This window comes from Silurus aristotelis (assembly GCF_946808225.1).
Source record: "Silurus aristotelis genome assembly, chromosome: 7".
In the NCBI taxonomy this organism is placed as follows: domain Eukaryota; kingdom Metazoa; phylum Chordata; class Actinopteri; order Siluriformes; family Siluridae; genus Silurus; species Silurus aristotelis.
In genome coordinates, this window is record NC_139580.1 from 24,395,357 (window position 1) to 24,416,794 (window position 21,438).

Consider the following 21,438-nt stretch of genomic DNA (forward strand, 5'->3'; position numbering starts at 1 on the left):
CAACATGACTTTAACAAGCATCCAAGTTACTTCAGTTTTGCTCTTGAACCGACCAAATGCTGTTTCTTTAAAGTTCCTTAACCCTCACTGAATTCATGTCTTTTGATTAAAAAGAGTGGAAGTCTGGGGTTTAACTCTATAACTCTTGGTTTTGGGTTTCCTTTCGGAAGTGGGTGTATAACTGGTATTTTGGGCCGCCGTTCAAATATTTTGGATCTCTTGAAACTTTAAACCAGTGGTGGACAGTAAGGAAAAAGCAATTGTAATTCATTACTGTACGTAAGTAGCTGTTAAAGTAGTAAAGCAGTAAAGTATCTGTACTTGACTGAAGAATTTCCACTTGCTTTAACTTCACTGCATTTTAAAGTTAAATGTCTTACTTTTTACTTAACCACATTTTGCAAAATCAGTCGCTCCTTTTTATTTACTAGTGGATAAAAACGAAACTGGTCAAACACGCAGCAAGCAACCAATCAGGGTCGAGCGCGTGCTCTGTTTTCAACTAGTTTTGATTGCCGCTTGGTGGTATTTACTTATCACCAATGTACAGTTCAGCATCAGTTCAACAGCAAGCAGAACTTTTTGAGAGGAATAAATGATGGCAGAAAATCCTGACTCGAACTCGCCACAACAACCGTGGCCTTATTTGCGTGAATTATTATTATTTTTAAGTAGTTAAAAAGAATGTTTTGGCCTTTATTTATTCTCCTGGGTTATTTTACCGAGTGTATCTCTACTTTTACTTAAGTACATGGTTTGTGTACTTTGTCCAGCACTGGTTTAAACAAATATACAAATTCTACTTCATCTTGTATTCATCTTTAGATCTCAAACCCAAATATCTTCAGTGAACAACAAATAAAACAGGACATAACTTTGCTATTCCAAAACTTTCAAAGCATGTCATGTTTTTTTATATTGTTGGGTAAATTAAAACTGCATATACCCCCTAGAGAAGAATTCCTTCTTTCGAACATGCAAAGAAATAAACACCACAACTGCATGTGCATAACCCTTTGGCAATACACTGTCAATAGCACAGCAAGTTGCTCTCCAGTGTGTGAAGTCAACAGATGGTCTCTAAATTCTCACCCCTCCAACGGTAATAAACACCGAGTCCCAGCATTCCACTGATTCTGTCAGCGTGTCCGAGGACCTTCCCTCTGAACGGACATCTTCAGCAGCTGCGTTCTGTGAAAAATCTATCCCGCCACAGAAAAATGTATCCCTGCTACCGCGTTAATAAAAACCACCTCGTGTGTTAAGTGAAAGCTTTAACCATATAAGGAGGTCAAAACGGACTCGACAGCTTCATCTCATGCAAGCTCATCATCGCTCCCGCACGGGTCGGGTTTTAACTCTCAAGCTCGTGTCAGGCTTTTATCTGCCTCTTTAATTAGACAAAAGTTCAAAGTGCACTGACTTACCCCTTGACCTGAAGGGTAATTACGGGCATGGACAAGAACTGCAGCCACGCTATGATGCTTTAGATGTTGCAGGTAAAATATTTGAATCAGACTTAGGAGCTTTGGCTTAGAGGTCTTGTGGATTGAGAAGCTTTAGCTTATCTGCAGAAGACTAAGGAAGGGTGTGTGTGACTTGGCGGGACAGGGTCATTGGCTTTCTCTGCTCCTTCTGTAGTCAATGCTCTCAGCTCCAGCTTTCATCAGCTTTGAGAAACTGCACTCGAAGCTGCCGAACATTCCACAGCATGGGAAAGGCGCAAACGTACAAATACCATAAAGCTCTCGGCCGTCTGTGAGTGCTCAGTACGATCCAGGGTCTTGTCAACTCACTGAGGAAGGACAGATCCACTGTCGGGCTCTAGATGAGCAGAGAGGAAAGACGGTGTGTCCGAAGATTTCACGGTTCTACAGGAGTCCTCTGAGATTCCTGTTTCATGCCTCGCTGAAGAACCCGTCCGGTCGTGCAGCATAACGACGAGCAAAGAAAACCATCACATTGTGCTGCGTGTTCATATATCAGCCTCTTTCGGAAACATGAAGCTGCTCCCAAGTTCTGCTAAACCACTCCCTGTCTTCGTCTGTCCTTCATTCTGTCCCGCTCAAATGCAGCCAGTCCTCTAAACACTGGGTGCAGAGGCGAGCTGAGGTTTGTATATGTGTGTGGTTTGGCAGCTGGGACACAGAGGGGGTGGAGGAAGCGGTGGAGGGGAGGGGGTTGTTGTTTCCTGAAACGTGATCACAGCCAGAGACAGAGAGAAAGAGAAAGAGGGGGGGTGCTGTATGTGCTGTCCATGCGTTTAAACTCACAACTCTCCCTATCTCAGTCGCTCTATTGTGCACCTAAAAATCAATCCTCTATGCCCTGATCTACATTTGATTCCATTGACCTCAGGTACTAGAATTATATGTTTGATGCATGTGCATTCAAACAGGATCCTCCTACCTCAAAGTTTGGCATTTGATTGCAAGAAAATTTTCTCCCCAAACTGAATAGTTTACATTTATGGCATTTGGTGGTGCTGAGATTTGAATCCATAACCTTCTGATCAGAAGTTTAACATCTTAACCACTGAGCTTCCACCACCTCTGTATAGTCACTCAGTTTCAACAAGCGAATTCACTTAATAACATTATGACATTCTAATATTATGAGCGGTGAAGTGAATAACGGTGATTAGCTCTTCATCAGGCCACATGTTAGTGGGTGAGATATTATTAGGCAGCAAGTGAACATTTTGTCCCCAAAGATAATGTGTTAGAAGCAGGAAAAAAGGCGAGCGTAAGGATTTGAGCGAGTGTGACATGGACAAAGTTGTGACGTCTTAACGACTGGGTCAAAAAATCTCCAAAACTGCAGCTCTTGTGGGATGTTCCCAGTCTGCAGTGATCAGTATCTACCAAAAGTGGTCCAAAGAAGGAACAGTGGTGAACCGGGTGACAGGGTCATGGGCGGCCGAGGCTCAGTGATGTATGTTGGGAGCGAAGGCTGGTCCGTATGGTCCGATCCAACAGACGAGCTCCTGTAGCTCAACTTGCTGAAGAAGTTAATGCTGTTGATGCTCGACGGGTCAGGACTGGTTTGGCAGCAAAAGGGGGACCAACACAATATTCAGCAGGTGGTAATAATGTTATGCCTGATCAGTGTATCGTATAAGTAAGAAGTCGTTCGAATTTCGGAGTTGAAAAGACTTTTTTCTTTAGGTCTTCTCCCTAAATGAAGTTCTGAAATCCCAGGTTACAATTTTGATCTGAATCAGGTGACCTGATCACAGGAGGACAGCTGAGATGTCTAGACATTCACACCTTATATTCATGTGTCTCGAATGCAACCTCGTTGGCCTCTCATGATCGTCTTTGGTGCCTAGAACTGTTGCCAGATCGTAATCAGTTGAAAACTAGAGTCACCAGTAACCGAAACCCGACTTACAAATAAATGTTTTTAATCACATGTCTTTTCGTTTCCCGCTCGTCCCCTTTGGGCAAGTAGGTTGGTTAATAAAGGCTTAAATCTAAGTGTGAGTGATAGGCAGAGTTTTCTGTTAGCTATTGCACAGTCAACCACATTAATGTAAAACCAGAGTTTACGTGAGATCACTGAGCAGAGATACAGCTAGTCACTGCTTAGTCACACTTAAAATCATTTTATGAGTTAAATCTACAACATTTTCCCAGGCAAATAAGAAAGACAATTAGTCAATCTATATCGAGTTCATGAGACTAATTTCGTGCATTTGAAACGAAATTAATGCACGAAATTATAATATATAATTATAATAATAATAATATTATTAATATATTATTATGATTAATATTATTAATTGTTATTATATAATAATAATTATATATTATATAATAATAATTATAATAATATTATTAATTATTATATAATAATAATTATATATTATTTAATAATAATAATACTAATAATAATAATAGTTATAATATCTCAAATTCATTTTTCTTTTTTTCTTTTTTTTATTAATACCAAGCCAATCACACATGCATAGCATGCAGTCATGCAGACATTTTACTGCCCTGGCTTCTAAATGACAATTAGTGCAATGGGTGCATAGATGAGTGCAAAGTTACTGAAATAAATATATTATTCGGCAGACGCCCTAATCCAGCGAGACTTACAACTGAGCAGGGGAGGGTTTAAGGGCCTTGCTCAAGGGCCCAGCAGCTTGGTGGAAGCAAAGAAGCAAACATACGGTTCTCCTACTAATCCCAGTCTTTTGAAGGTAAGCAGGAACAAAAACAAGCAGTGACATCACTGTTGTCTTTACACAAATACATCTATAGATATAGAGTATATAAACTATATGGAAGAAAGTTTGTGGACACCTGACCAATAGATTCATAATTGCTCTTTGAACAAACCATTCTACAGATAGCACCTTTTCGCTCATATTATAACCTACACTCTTCTGAGATGGTGTTTAACTAGATTTGAAAGCGTGGTTGCAGAGATTTGTGGAGATTCATTTAGCCACATTTGCATTAGTAAAGCCAGGTACTGATGTAGGTGATGTGAGGAGGTCTGGGGTGCCGTCAGCGCTCTAATTCATCCTGTTCAATAGGGTTGAGGTCAGAGCTCTAAAGCCATGTAAAGCATATCTGCATGGAGCTCACTTTGTGTACAGGAGCATTGCGATGCTGGAACAGGTTTGGGTCTCCTAGTTCAAGTGAAAGTGAACAGTTTGTTTCACATATGGCTGCAAAAGTCAGGTGTCCAAAATGTTTTTGTCCATATAGTGTATATATAATTGGTATGGGATAGTGCTATGTACTGTGTTGTGAATATCAATTAATAAGAATTCAAATAAATGTGCAATAGCTGCTACTGAGTATTGATTATGTTTTTTTTATAATGTGTGCATCTGCTGGGCTAAGAGACATTATGTAGTATATTCAATAAAAAAGAAAATGAGATTGCTGTCAGACTCACTGAAACATGCAGCCAGATTAGACAGAATCTCACCCTGGTCCTAACAAAATCATCTATAAAAACATAGCACAAGACACAATCACAAACTGTTATATATACAAATAAAAATGTAACCGCTGTAACAATATTTAACATTCCCAATATACTGCACATACATCACACACACACACACACACACACACACACACACACACACACACACACACACACACAAACACACACACACACACACACACACACACACACACACACACACACACACATACATACACATACACAGTATATATATATATATATATATATATATATATATATATATATATATATATATATATATATATATATATATATATATATTACCTAATCTTATCTTATCTTACCTAAGATGTTGCTCAAAACTGTATATGATGTCATTGTATGCTATAAAATTACAATTTCCATTTACTGGTAAACCTGTTCCAGCAAGACAAGAAACCTGTTCACAAAGCAAGCTCCATAAAGACATGATTTGCCAGAGTTGGTGTGTCAGGTGTCCACAAACCTTTGGCTGTATAGTGCATAAGAGGAGTTTAAAATGTAGTTTAAACTTGTGATTAGGGGATTCTCATGATAAGCCAATGTCCAGGACCACCTTGGTAAGTAGGGTTGCACAGGGGCAGAAATTTATGGGAATGAATTAGAAATGTATATAAACTGCATCATATACAAAAATAAATACAAACATTTTGTTTGGTCATAAGCTGACATGCATGCAAACTAATACAGATAAAAAAATATATATATATATTTTTTCTTTACTTTGATTTAACTGTTAGCATAATTTTGTGGCACAAAAGCTTACACACAGCGCAAGGAAGTTTTCAACATAAATGTATGTAATGTTTATGTAATTTACGTGAATACTCGCCAATATGGACATTTTTGGACCTTATTTTGTATGCAGGATTCAAGAAATGTCCTGTGTTGTGTTATGTTATGGAATGTACAGTGCATATAGGGGGTGTGGCCTCAGTGGCCCTGCAGTAAATGTGCTCTATGCATGTGATTGGTGCGGGGTAGAAACTCAACTAAAATCGCATTAAATCTGGTTGTAAAATACATTTATGTCCCCTGTTATTGGCTAGCCTGCATTTTTGTTAATTCCTATTAACTCCCGTTAATTCCCGTAATATAAAGCATAGAAGTAGAAGTTAATACCAAATCTGAACGGAGCCTCTGAGGTCATCGATCTGCACTTACAGGAAGAGCCAAACCAGCACCATTAAACTGGGGGGTGGGGGACAAAACAGCACCGTGGCACATTGTGTCTGCTAGCACAGCATGATGTCACTAATCGAAGTGCACATAACAGCCGAAAACCAGATTGCTGAGTCATTTAGAGATTAATTTCATTTACAAAATGCTACACTATCCCACCTAATTCAATCTTGACTCTTAAACACACATAACTCTCTATGTCAAAAACAGTATAAAGGAAATACAATGTCTGGCTTACACAAATAGTATTTCAGGGCATCAATCATTCCCAATCTAGCATTCTCTATAATTATATTCATTAGGACGTTTTTTAAACGATCAGCATTCGGAGAAATCTGAAACGTATAATCTGAGCTCGAAACAATGACGAGAAACAAATCTCGATTTTTTTATCGCGAGGTAACCTCAAAGTCGTGTGGCTTTGCTGTTCGTAAGCTGCATTATTCGATCGCGTGCTTCCCTTTGGAATACCATAAAGCCAACTGTGATTTCGACAAAACCGCTCTGCGTTTCATTTATGCTTTAAGCCACAACTCGAGACAATGGAGAAGATAGATACTACGTTTCATCTCTCAAGGCCTCGTTTTGCCAAAAGCAACATCAGCATATGGCTGGAGAAACAATACCGCAGCACCCGACTGAGAATGGTGTTGCAACATCTTCTGAAATGCGTCCTTTAGAATACCAGCCTATTTTATATCCAAACATACTGTATATCCTGTACGAATGCCGCATTTACACAAAGGCCATTATACGCAATATAATATCATTCACCCACATGCTTTTCTTTCATGGTGTGTTCCATACCAAAGGGTTCAGCTTTCCAATTCTTCTAGTCACAACCTCGCTTTTCAAATCAAATATCCAGTTTTCTGAGGTAGTTTATGGACAAATACATTATTGGTAATTATTTCTGACATACAGTTTCATTTCTAAAAAAAGTACTCCCAAAATATTCGTTCAAAGATTTATTTCATCCCGTCGTACAGTGCTTTAGGCTTCGCGAACAGCTTATGTCAGTGTTGTGGCAACATAATGACATAGTCCTGCCTTCAAAGGGAGTCTCCTTACATGTATCTAAGTAGTCAATGGTTTGCTCGTTTCTCTTTCAGACACAGTTAAACAGTCTGAAGGACAACTAGGCATTAAAACAGACATCGCATAGTTTGGTTTTCATGATATCGTTTTATTGCAATGAGAGTCCCGGGTTTCTGCATCATTGTGTGAGAAACTTTAGCCTTTGAATCTGTCAGCAGGAAACACAGGCAATTCTAGCAACTGTGAGGCCCCAAGCAGGAAAATTCTAAGGGGCTCTCTTGGTATGTTTCCTCTTTATTGTCATTATGTTACCCAGATGCCTTTGTAAAGAACCAGGATACCTGTCTGTAAGTGTTAGCGTTATATTCTGCATGCTAGCCAGAGTGCTAGATCAAACTCCGCAATTAAACCGTGTTGGATACAACGGCACTCCTTTGTTGGCTTGTGTACTCTGTATATACACATACTGCATAGGTAAAAATATGTGGACACCTGACTAATACCTAGGTTTGCAACGAGGTAAATTACCAGAAACTTTCTGGAAACTTTCTATAGGAACTTCATCTGGTGATTTTTGGAAATATTCCAAGTTGGAAACTTATCAGGAATTTATGGGAATTTCCAAGAATTTGGGGAATTCATTGGGAATTTGGGATCAATTGATATAAACAGTTTGTTTGGTCATAAGCTGACATGCATGCAAACTGAAACAGTTTTAAATAATTGCATTTTTGACTTTGATTTAATTGTTAGTATAATTTTGTTTGCGCAATAGCTTACACACGGCGCAAGGACGTTTTCAACATAAATTTATGTCAATTTTATGTAATTTATGTTAATGCTTGGCAAGACGGACACACAGTGCATGTAGGGGGTGTGGCCTCAGTGGCCCTGCAGTAAGTGTGCCTGATGAAAGTGCAGAGTAGAAATTCAACTGAAATTGCAATAAATTTGTTTGTTTCAACCAAGATTTTCCTGGAAGATTTTTATTTTCCCAACGACATTTAAGTTCTCCGTTATCGGCTAACCTGCAATTTTGAAAATTCCCAGTTTATCCCCAGTAATTCCCGTTAATTCCCATATATTTCTGTTAATTTCCATGGAACGTCTTTAACATTTGGTTAAATGGGTGTTAACAACCCTGCTAACACCCATTTGCAGATTTCCCTTCACTCGAACTAAAATCCCCAATAATATTCCAGGAACACATGATCTGTCGAGGTAACAGTGGAAGAACCTGTGAGCCCTGACCGCAGCGAAACAGTGAACACTTTTGGGATGAACTGGAACCCAGACTGTACCCCAGATCTCTTTACACAGTATCAGTGCCTGACTTCACTAATGCTATTGTACTGAACAAGAAAAAAAATCTTCACATCCACACTCCAAAATCTAGAGGGTAGCCTTCCCAGAAGAGTGAATATTATTTTGAAAGTAAGGAGGTGATTAAAAGGTGATGCTCAACAAGCACATGTGATTGTGATCCAAAAACATGGCTAAACTGTAGCATGCCTTAAGCAAAATAGCAAGTTTTAAAACAATAGCTTATAAAAAACACTTGCCCCAAACTGGGTGGCAACTCCTAGTTATTTGTTTGCTTGCAAAAATGATGTTATTACATACATTATGGCCTTGTCATCTAATTATAGAATATTGTCTTTAACAATTAACATAGCAGTGTTTATGCTCTGGCTTTCTTTCTGGCTTTCAGACATCAGAGGTCTCTTCATTTTGAAAACCTCCCACATGCTAGCTCTCTTGAAGTACTCAGGGAAAGAGGGGAGTGGGAGTAAAGGGGGTCCAGTTGAGGTTTTGGGGGAATTTTGCACAATGAGATTTGATATTTTATAGGAGTTGGTGTTAGCCATCAGGGAGTCCTGTCCTGTTCTCTAAAGGGCTGTCTTGGAGCTATGCTACAATCGACTGGCACAACATTTGCCCTATTGTCAAAATTACAGGACAGCATGTTTCTGTGGGAAATCTGGAAGACTCTGGAATTCAACAGACCATGGACAAAGGCAGTGAGCGTCTTCCAAAAAAATGCATTGAGCTGTTTTTTTTGAGGTTGCAGTTGGAAAAATGCTGAGTCAGAGCTGCAAATGTTAGGATTGAAGAATGTTTTGGCCTTCACCCTTACAGTTAGCAGGGCACAATTAGTCAATGAGTGGCAAATAGGCAAAAGAAGAGAATGCATTATGACTGGATCCACTAATAAAATATATATAACTGGGGAAAAAAAGATCGTACAGCACAGTGAAGCGATTGATAGACCATGGCCCCGAACTATATTTAATATGAACTATTATTAGGTTCCTCTCTGTCAAAGAGAAACCATACTATATGTCAAGGCCTAAAGTGTCAACAAAATACATCTAATAAAATAATAATGTTTAAAGGAGCCTGTGATCTTATGTCTAATAATTCCTAATAGATTCCTCATATGAGACTGCGTTTGACACGGCCAAGTCATTTGGCACCATCAACACTGAGCGAATCTGGCTCCACAAACAGGCTTAACTCCTAAGAAAACTTGCATGTTTCAATTGACAAATTGCTCTTAATGTAAGCTGAGGGACTATATGGGGATAACAACCCACCCATGGTGCATCCTTCTGATGTATTTCATCGTATTCTATGCTTTGCTAGCTAACATAGTATTTGACTACCAGGCCACAAGCTAAAACTGCGCAGATCTCAATCAGTGTGGTGTTGATGTGATAATATCATGTGGTGTTCCGAATATGTGTCTGAAACAGAGAATTGGTTCACTTGACATTTAGAAGGGATGATAATTACACTGAGAAAAAACAAATAAACAGAAAGATGATGCAGAACTTTTCCCCCAAAGCTCATAAAATCCTTCACAATACTTCATAGCTTAGCTAAAAGATCTCATTCCTATTTAAAAAGCAAGTTGTGGATTTGATAAACCAAATAAATGAGCCTAGAGATGTTTGTGTACACCTGATCATTACATTTGTGAACATATCAATCTACATTTAGTCCCCATTTGCTGTTATAAAAAAAAAAACTCCACTCTTCTGAGAAGATATTCCACTGGATTTCGGAGTGTGCTGGTGGAGATCTGTGCTTATTCATCCATAAGGGTGTTTGTAATGTAAGGCACTGAAATAGGGTGAGGAGGTCAGTCAGAATTCCATTTTATCCCAAAGATGTTCAATAGAGTTGAGGTCAGAGCTTTTCAGCAGACCATTCAAGATCTTCCACTCCAACCTATGTAAAATATATCCTCCTGGAGTTGGCTTTGTGCACAGGGGCACTGCCATGCTGGAACAGGTTTGGGTCTGCTTGCTCAAGTGAAGAAATTGTTTTCATGCAACTTCATCCAACGACGTTCTATACAATTGTGTGCCCACTGTACTTTGTGGGGCGACATCCTTACACTGACTGTTTATGTAATTGTGTCCCATATTTGGCATCCACAAAAGCTTATTCCATGCAAGATACAATCACTAATGCTGATCTCTAGCTTGGTGTTTGAATCATTCCTTAGAAGCTCAATGAGACAAAAAGGAGAAGCACAGAGTGTGCAGTCTGAGGAAATGCGTCCGGTATCCAATCCGTTTCATTTTTGCAACCACTGATTGTGCCTCTTCTGACTGTCAGTTTTCTCATGATCAGCAGAGTGCTTACAGGACATAATCCTGGCTGAAATACACTCTCAAGGACATTCATTTAAGGACCGCTTAAACACAGAGCACTTAGCATCCTGTACTTCCTGTCCACATGAAAAACTGTGTTCCATTTGAGTGTCAAAATATTCCAAGGTCACACAAAACTCTTTCTTTTTTTTTTCTTCTTTGCCTAAAAGCAGATTTCGCATGCTTGTAAAAAAGGCCATTAGTGGAAACAGGAAGAATGTAAGCAAACTAGACTTCTGACTTCCATGGCAATATTTTACCTCCTTGTAAAAAAATAAATAAAAAATGACATCATTGGGGAAAAAAATATTCACCACTGGAAATCTAACAAACTGCAGAAAGCGATTGCTGATTTAAACGCACTTTCATTACAGGGTGTTAACTTCTAATAGCTGCTGTTTTTACGGTCAGTCCCAAGAAGTTGCAATATAAAAGTTTAATATCAGTCACAGTCCTGCTACAGAAAAAACTAAATAACATGTACGAACGGCGTAACCACAAAACAGAAATTTATGGTCTGTGCTTGTCTGATTTAATTGAATCTATTCGGCTTTAGCTTATGACACAGGCTTTATAGGCAACATTCAACTCTATAAGCCACTCAATAAAGCTCACACCCTTTCAACACGGTATTCTTACCAGAACACAAATTGCGGCTTTACTCTGTGGGAGAAGTGACTACAGTGCAGCGGCTCTTCTGTACACTCATCCTTCCTACTTTTAATTCTGCTAATGCTCAGAAATGATAAAGAAAAAAACGTGGCTATATTTTTGAACATGTGCTGACTGGTACGGCTTTGAAATCGCTTTCTAATCATTATTGATTTGTGTTAGGTTCATGTTGTTTTTAACTATTTTTAACTGACATAATATACCAGGGGTGTTTAAGACAAACTGGGACTTAAAAATTTTTATAAAAACACAAGAACACATTTCAGGGAGTGGAAACTGCATGTATTTTTCGACATACGATTCGAAAGTCCTCCTCGTACGATGGAGATACGTTACGACGACCCCATCGTACTGTAAGTCAGAAATATTGCTGATTTATAATTTTAATTTTCTGCTCTAAACTGATGTTTCTGTAAAATCCTCTTTTCACTACAAGCAGGAGACATACTTGGGCGCTTGGAAGACACGCTTTTATCACTAAAATTGCTGTTTGAAACGGTAAAAATTACACACTGAGACAACTTTACTCCGTCGACCGCTAGCGAGAGTGGGGCATCTCACAGGGCGAGAGATTCGCTCATCTGAGCTGCGCGTCCAATGTATAGTACATCGTACGTTGCTGCCTGTGGTGCAAAAAGTTTAAAAATTTTTAAAAAAACTTTTAAAAAAATTACAGGGACCATCTGTATTTCCCCTCTACATTTATACACTTAACTAACGCCTGGAAAGATTCGGCATTGAAAGGGTCTGTCAGAACGTTTGAACATCCCAGGACAGCCTGCTTCACTTCGTCATTTGGGAACTATCATGACTGTGATCTTCACTGACGGATGCACAGTCATCTTTGAAACTGTACTGCGCTCGAAGCCTTCTGGGATATCCGTGGGATTTACGCCTTCGTTCACAAGAAACTTCATCACCACACGCCGTTCCATATCCGCGCTAACATTGTTGTCTGTCATCTTGATTAACAGTCTTTAGACAGGCCCGCGACATGTGCGCCACCTATCAGTAATAATACAAACTAGCCATTTACTGGGTTGACTTGAACGCCCCTCGTGTTTTAAAATATGTGGACACCTGACGTGGATTATCCACTTTCCTTTCATAATAAGCGTCAATCTTTTGGGAAGGTTTGTCACCAGAGTCTGGAGTGTGGTTTCGAGAATTTGTGATTATTAGGCCACAAGAGCATTAATGAAATCAAATACTGATGTCTGAGGTCTGGGGTTATCCCAAAGGTGTTCATGGGTTTAAGGTTAGAGATTTGTGCAGGAAACTCTAGTTCTTCCACTCATGGAAATCGTGTCTCCGTGGAGCTCATTTTGTGTACATTGTCTTGCAGGAAGAGGTATGGGACTCTTGGGAGAATTGGAATGCTATGACATACAAACCCTGTGCTGTACAACCTTCTGGTAACAGTATGGTAAAAGAAATCCCACATATGGGAGTAATCGTCCGGTGTCCACAAAGTTCTGGATATATCGAGTATGCGCTGATAGATTTTACTTTAGATGAATGAACTCAAAACGTCCTCCATTTACTTTGACAGGAACCGAGACAGAAAATCTTTCAAGCGGGAAAATGAGAATAAGAATAAAGTGAGAATAATGTGACGGGGGGAGAAGGGGGCAGTGCTTCCAGGGTGTTCATATCAGAGAGTTCAAAACAGCTGAGGAACATGCTGACTGGCTCATTTCATTCGATTTGAATGTACAAAATCAAAGAACAATATGAAGTAATAATAAATGCATCCATGTATTACTACAACACTTGGTTCCCACATAAGGTTGCCACTGAGTACAATGCTGTGTTTAGAAACTGGAGAAATCTCTACATGCCCTGACTGCATGCGTTCAACACAGTGATGCTATTCCAAATGTTTACAGAAATACATTTCTTCGGCCGGTCTGTATACTGCGGTGAAACACGGCGCTTTGGTTTCGTGTATTCCATCTCAGGCCTGGAGCGAGCTATTCTGAGGATTCAAACACAGAGCTTGAAGTTTAAAAAAAGATGTCCATCAGACTCCCACGTCAGGCTTTTCACTGTCTCTCACTGGCTTTATAAAGCCCTTCACAACACCAGTGTTCATTCAGGGTTAGGTTTCCAGCACCTCTGCTCATTCAGCAGGTTCAAGATCTGAGAGGAGTAAAGAATTCAGATGCATGTAATGGGATGTGCTGTTACAGTATGTAAGCATCATGGAGCCAAAAAATACAACACCCAGGACTGAAAAAGGAGGGGGAAAAAAACCTTTGTTTAAAAAAAACACGATATTCCAAGATTCCTTGGGTTAAAAATGCCTAACATATATATAGTTTTATATATATGACTGGTTTGATTATGCAATCTAGCAGTGCCCTTTTTCCGGAATATTCACACAACAGATGAAACACACAACTAATGAAAAAAATGCTGACTTTTTGGAAATGGGTAAAAGTGTTGCAAAACGTTTCAATGGAAATGCCTCAGAGTGACGTACACACAGTCTGTGGGGATTGAACCCTGCTGTGGGGGGCTTGTGCAGGAAGAAGTTCCACTGTTCTGCAGGATTTTGTAACACCCCAGACCACAAACTTTGGTTATACAGTAGCTCATTCCACCTCTCGCCCCTCCTTAATTCAACAGCATCGCTTCCCCTTTTTTCTCGATCTTACTGATTCTCCCTCAAGATGAACTGCTGCATGGTGTAAAGTAGGAGAATGTTTGGCCACAAAGTAAGCTCATCTTTTTAGCAAGACCTAAAACTCAATGGACCAATACACTTAATCATGTTACTCAACATCCGAAAGATTCAACCATTTCTGTCCACACAGGCTGCCCAGGTGCTTGTTCAGTCTCTTGTCATTTCAAGACTCGACTACTGCAACTCTCTTCTGGCAGGTCTTCCCCTGAAACACTATTCGTCCACTGCAAATGATCCAAAACGCAGCTGCACAACTTGTGTTCAATCTGCCCAAGTTCTCCCACACCACCCCACTGCTGCGCTCCCTCCACTGGCTTCCAGTAGCTGCACGTATCAGATTTAATACACTGATGCTTGCCTACAAGGCCAAACATGGACCAGCGCCATCTTACCTCAGTGACCTCATCACATCTCGCACTGCACCACGCTGTCTGAGATCCTACAGCACCGCTTGACTGGTTCCACCTTCTCTCAGAATGAGAGGTAAGTATACTTCAAGGCTCTTCTCTGTTCTGGCAACGATGTGGTGGAAAGAACTTCCCCTACATGTCCATACAGCGGAGTCCCTGACTATCTTCAAGCGACGACTGAAGACCTACCTCTTCCTGAAACACTTCAATTAGCACTTTCCAAGTTTGTAGAATTCAAGAGCTATATTTATATTAAGTTTGTAATCTGGCATACCAGTGTGGATTTATTCATTACAAGAGACTCAAAGCACTTTTGTAAATAATTAAATGAAGCACACAAAGTTATTATTATTTCCAGTGGTGGACAATAATGAAGTAAATGTAATTCGTTACTGTACGTCAGTGGCTTTTTCATGTATCTGTACTTTACTGAAGTATTTCCTTTTTGGAAGACTTTTACTTTAACTTTACTTCATTTCAAACTCAAATATCTTATTAACTTTTTACTCCATTACATTTTGCGCCTTTTTATTTATGAGTGGATAAAAACTTGTCAAGCATGCAGGAAGCCACCAATCAGGGTCGAGCTCTTGCTGTGTTTTGAACCAGTTCTGATTGGCGCTTGGTGTTATTTCCTTACACCAACATACAGGTCCCCTGGTGGTCTAGTGGTTAAGATGCAGCGCTCCCACCGCTGCGACCCGGGTTCGATTCCCGGTCAGGGAACCATCCCCAGCCACTCTTAGTGCCGGTCCCAAGCCCGGATAAATTGGGGAGGGTTGTGTTAGGAAGGGCATCCAGCGTAAAACATGTGCCAAATCAAACGTGCGGAGGATCCGCTGTGGCGACCCCTAACGGGAGAAGCCGAAAAGAAAAGAACATACAGTTCAGCGTCAGTTAAACAGCAAGCAGGACATTTTGAGAGGAATAAATGATGGAAGAAACTCCTGACTCGAACTCGCCACAACACCTGTGGTCTTATTTACACGATTTTTTAAGTACAGTCGAACCCACTTATCTTGACCTCGGTTAACTCGCCAACCCTATTAAGTCGACGTTTTTGAAGTGGAACCGCCAAATTCTCGCTTTGTCTTAGCATTTTTTAATCAGTTATGTTGATTTTTTTATGTCGCCGAACCCTAATATCTCGGGCAAATTTGCCACTTAACGTCGGTTATGTCAGGAATCCCCCTGCCACACCCCCTTCGGCGGCGGCATTCCCCTAAGCACCCGGCTTCTTCTCCTGTGCGGGCGAGCTCGTCGCAGTCATGCTGCTCACACACACCTGACACTCATTCACTCACTTATCCCATCTCCTATTTAAGCCCCTCACCTCCACACACTCACGGTCCGTTATTGTTTGGGCATGATCGTATGTGTTGGTTCATGGAGGTCTGTGTAATCGCGTATACGTATCCCGCTACGTACCCTTCTTCTCAGACTCCGCATTCTCTCAACGGCACCCCGGATTCCCCCGATCCTGCTGTTTTCCATGTTCATGCTGTCTGGGCCACGTTTATCCGTTGCTGCCCCGCACTGCGCTTTCCATAGCGTGGATCTGTGGATTCTCTACACGAACTGTCTCTGCTTTCACAGAACTTCGTGGACCGCGCTCCCGGAGCGCACCACTGGATATTACTGCTTCGCTACAAGTATTGGTGGATTATCTCCTAAATATTCTCAATAAACTTTGTTTGCGTTTACTTCGGCTTCCACCTCCTTATCCGCATTACAGGTTATCTCGATCAGCATGACCAATCAAACAAATCGCGGCAACGCTGTTGTGCAAAAAACCTCCAAAAACACGTGCATGCACATTCTCATTTAATAACGCACATCATGTACATAAAGAAATTTCAAGCACGTTAATATATTGCCGCCATATTGGTTTTCGTTTATCTCGATCATCGGTTATCTCGACGCTTTTTGGCGTCCCCTACGCCGGCGACATAACCTGGTTCCACTGTACTTCAGATTCTCAAGTACATTTGAAGGCAAATACTTTTGTAGTTTTACTCAAGTGAAACTTGAAGAACTTTTACTTTTACTGGAGTAATATTTTACCAATTGTATCTCTACTTTAACTCAAGTACATTGTTTGTGTACTTCATCCACCACTGTTATTTTTATATAAGTATATATAAGTATAGACGTAGGTGCGAATGTGTGTACTCTGGCATCCCACGCATTCCAACCTCACACCCAGTTTTCTCAGTATAAACTCTGAATCCAGCGAATGACCTTCAAATAACCTTCTAACCTCCAAATCCGAATAGCCCTGACCACGATAAAGCTGTTGAATGAAGTATCTAAAACAGGAAAATAAAACCATTCATATAATTTAATTCTTTTGGGACCAGTTGGGGCTTGTGCATGGCTCTCGCTAGTTCCCTTTTCTTCATTAGTGAAAAGGAAGGAAATCGAATGTGAGTGTGATTTCAGTTTTTTAGCTATTATCAGATTCAATAAAAACTCACCCCCAATTACAAGCACACCGCCATCTCAGTTCAAACTCCTAAACGTTAGAGTAAGAAAGTGAGCGTTCTAAACTGACAGACCATACAGTGTACAAATGCCTTCTTGTTCGAATTGATTGGACTCTGCTGATGCGTCATTTGCTTTTTTTTCTTTCCTGTCCGAACCTTGGTTGCAACAGTTATTTTATTGAAAGCTAGAGGAGGGTGTGGAGAACTCTCTGCCTACACACTGATCTTTTCAGCAGCTTTTCTGCCTTCCTGCTAGTGCACTGACATCCTAAAACTTATTAAAATTGTGCTAATTTATCTAAAACATGAATAACACATATCAGCTTATAATATTCGCAAGTCGACATGTTCGCCTTTTCCTGGCAAATACAATACAAATGCTGTACACCGCACACGATTTCACAACCGTGTTGCAAAAATAATGCAGGAGTGTGTGCTAGTCATTTTGTTACTGTGTCATAAGTGTCAGAATGCCATGTGCAATGTCATAAGACTGGATATAAAGGAAAGGAATGAAGGAGGTGGGGAGGAGGGGATGGAAGCACAGGGCCTCTGAGGCGATCGGTATCCTCAATTACAGACACTCCATTTAGCCCTTAAGGACACAACCATTAGGGTTAAAACACGCTCATACAGACACACACATTCACACACACACCCACACACACACACACACACACACACACACACACACACACACACACACACACACACACACACACACACACACACACACATTAGAGTAAATGGCTGCATTCAGCAGAAACTGGCCTAAAGGCAACATGCCCCAACAAAATGGGTGGAGTCTGAAAAAGCTGTAAACACCCCCAACTTATTCACACACACACACACACACACAGACAAATCTGTCTATATTTGATCAGAACTACTCAATAAATAGCCAGTATAAAAATTCATAAAATCAGTATCCAGTAGAGATGAAATCGCATCGGTGCATCTGTAACAACCGATTTATTCATAACTAATGATTAGTAAATGTGTTACACTTTTATTATTTTGAAAGTGAGCCATCATTTCTGACCAATATGTTCTATGTAGATTGATTCCTCCTCGCTAAACTGTTCTCTCAGCACCAATGCTGCTACGTGAATATGATGAATCACAACACTATGGAGGCCGAGGCGTGTCCTGAGAGTCATATAGAATACAGATGTTTGTAAACAGGGCATGCGTTAGAAGTCAGAAGGCACTTGAAAATGCAGAGCGCCATATTTTTTTATCCTTTGCATCTTATCACATTGTGTTTAAATCGAATCGAAATCGGATCGCACTGCATCATAATATGGGTGAATCGTTTCGTATTGCATCTCGATGCATAACCAACGATCTGATGTAGGTGCATCACCCTCGGACAGATTACGGACAGATGCACATCCTTAGTATTCAGCATAAAAAAATTTACTTATTAACAGCAATAAAAATTAACCCAGCCATTAGGGGGGCACAAGCCAGTGTACTCTTAGTGCCGGTCCCAAGCCCGGGTAAATGGGGAGGGTTGCGTTAGGAAGGGCATCCAGCGTAAAACATGTGCCAAATCAAATATGCGGATCACAAATGAGAATTTCATACCGGATCGGTCGAGGCCCGGGTTAACAACGACCGCCACAGGTATCGTTAGCCGACAGGGTACCGGTGGAAATTGGGCTATGGTTGGCCGAAGGAGGAGAAGGAGAGGAGGAAGGCGTCTACAGAGACGGCAGGAAAAGGAGCAGTGTAGGAGAGTAGAGATTCGGGTTGGTACTTTAAATGTTGGAACTATGACGGGTAAAGGGAGAGAGATAGCTGATATGATGGAGAGGAGAAAGGTAGATGTTTTGTGTGTTCAGGAGACCAAGTGGAAAGGGAGTAAGGCCAGGAACATTGGAGGTGGGTTTAAACTGTTTTATCATGGTGTGGATGGGAAGAGAAATGGTGTAGGGGTGATTCTGAAGGAAGAGTACAGTAAGAGTGTAGTGGAGGTGAAGAGAGTTTCTGATAGGGTGATGATCGTGAAGGTGGAAGTTGAAGGGATGATGATAAATGTCATCAGTGCCTATGCTCCACAAGTTGGCTGTGAGATGGAGGAGAAAGATAGATTCTGGAGTGAATTAGATGAAGTGGTAGATGGTGTACCTAGAAAAGAACGATTGGTGATTGGGGCAGACTTTAATGGGCATGTAGGTGAAGGGAACAGAGGTGATGAGGAGGTGATGGGTAGGTATGGTTTTAAGGAGAGGAATGTGGAAGGGCAGATGGTGGTAGATTTTGCTAAAAGAATGGAAATGGCAGTGGTGAACACGTATTTTAAGAAGAAGGAGGATCATAGGGTGACGTATAAGAGTGGAGGAAGGTGCACACAGGTGGATTATCTTCTGTGTAGAAGATGCAACCTGAAGGAGATTGGAGACTGTAAGGTGTTGGCGGGGGACAGTGTAGCTAGACAGCATCGGATGGTGGTCTGTAGGATGGTTTTGGAGGCGAAGAAGAAGAGGAGGAAAGTAAGGTTTGAAAGAAGAATAAGATGGTGGAAACTGAAGGAGGAAGAGTGTAGTGTGAGGTTCAGGGAAGAGGTCAGACAGGGGCTTGGTGGTGGTGAAGAGGTGCCGGATGATTGGGCAACTACTGCAGGAGTGATGAGGGAGGCAGCTAGAAAAGTGCTTGGTGTGACATCTGGAAATAGAAAGCAAGACAAGGAGACGTGGTGGTGGAATGAGGAAGTGCAGGAGAGCATTAGGGGAAAGAGGTTGGCAAAACAGAAGTGGGATCGACAGAGTGATGAGAAAAGTAGGCAGGAGTACAAGGAGCTGCGGCAGCAGGTTAAAAGGGATGTGGCGAAAGCCAAGGAAAAGGCATATGAGGAACTGTATAAGAGGTTGGACACTAAGGAAGGAGAAAAGGATTTATACCGATTGGCCAAGCAGAGGGACCGAGCTGGGAAGGATGTACTGCAAGTTAGAGCAATAAAGGATGGAGAGGGAAATGTGTTGACTAGTGAGGAGAGTGTGTTGAGAAGATGGAGGGAGTATTTTGAGCAGCTGATGAATGAGGAAAATCAGAGAGAGAGAAGGTTGGAGGAGGTGGAGTTGGTGAAGCAGGATGTAGATAGGATTAGTAAGGAGGAAGTGAGAGCAGCGATTAAGAGGATGAAGAATGGAAAGTCGGTTGGACCAGATGACATACCGGTAGAAGCGTGGAGATGTTTAGGAGAGATGGCAGTGGAGTTTTTAACCAGATTGTTTAACAGGATTCTGGAAGGGGAGAGGATGCCTGAGGAATGGAGAAGGAGTGTGCTGGTTCCGATCTTTAAGCATAAGGGAGATGTGCAGACCTGCAGTAACTACAGGGGAATTAAGTTGATCAGTCACACCATGAAGTTATGGGAAAGAGTAGTGGAAGCCAGGCTGAGAGAAGAGGTGACCATCTGTGAGCAACAGTATGGTTTCATGCCGAGGAAGAGCACCACAGATGCCTTATTTGCTTTGAGGATGTTGATGGAGAAGTATAGAAAAGGACAGAAGGAGCTGCATTGTGTATTTGTGGACTTAGAGAAAGCGTACGATAGGGTGCCGAGAGAGGAGTTGTGGTATTGTATGAGTAAGTCAGGTGTGTCAGAGAAGTATGTGAGGGTGGTGCAGGACATGTATGAGGACAGTGTGACGGCAGTAAAGTGTGCAGTAGGTACGACAGACTGGTTCAGGGTGAAGGTTGGACTGCATCAAGGATCGGCCCTGAGCCCTTTCCTGTTTGCAGTGGTGATGGACAGGTTGACGGACGAGGTCAGACAGGAGTCTCCCTGGACTATGATGTTTGCAGATGATATTGTGATTTGTGGTGAGAGTAGAGAGCAGGTTGAGAAGAGCCTGGAGAGGTGGAGATATGCGCTGGAGAGAAGGGGAATGAAAGTCAGTAGGAGTAAGACAGAGTACATGTGTGTGAATGAGAGGGAGGGCAGTGGAGTGATGCGGTTGCAGGGAGAAGAGGTGGAGAAGGTGGAGGAGTTCAGGTACCTGGGGTCAACAGTGCAAAGTAATGGAGAGTGTGTTAGGGAAGTAAAGAAAAGAGTGCAGGCAGGGTGGAGTGGGTGGAGAAGAGTGACAGGAGTGATTTGTGATAGAAGAGTATCTGCAAGAATGAAAGGGAAAGTTTATAGGACTGTGGTGAGACCTGCGATGTTGTATGGATTAGAGACAGTGGCATTGAGTAAAAGACAGGAGGTGGAGCTGGAGGTAGCAGAGCTGAAGATGTTAAGGTTTTCGTTGGGAGTGACGAGGATGGACAAGATTAGAAATGAGTTTATTAGAGGGACAGCA

At 41.3% G+C, this 21,438-nt stretch overlaps 1 protein-coding gene across 8 annotated transcripts in view; it reads right to left on the reverse strand.

The window, feature by feature from the left end:
* myo9ab (myosin IXAb) overlaps positions 1-21,438 on the reverse strand; it is a 107,624-nt gene that overhangs the window by 70,919 nt on the left and 15,267 nt on the right. For 2 of the 8 annotated variants that reach the window (XM_083546067.1, XM_083546064.1), the window contains exon 1: positions 1,428-2,110. The exons of 3 other annotated variants lie outside the window; for them this stretch is intronic. In XM_083546067.1, coding sequence (XP_083402193.1) covers positions 1,428-1,456 — 29 coding nt within the window. In that variant the 5' untranslated portion in view covers positions 1,457-2,110. Of the gene's footprint in view, positions 1-1,427; positions 2,113-14,624; positions 14,647-21,438 lie in introns of those variants that run through there. 3 more of the 8 variants (XM_083546070.1, XM_083546069.1, XM_083546065.1) reach the window with 2 other exon arrangements.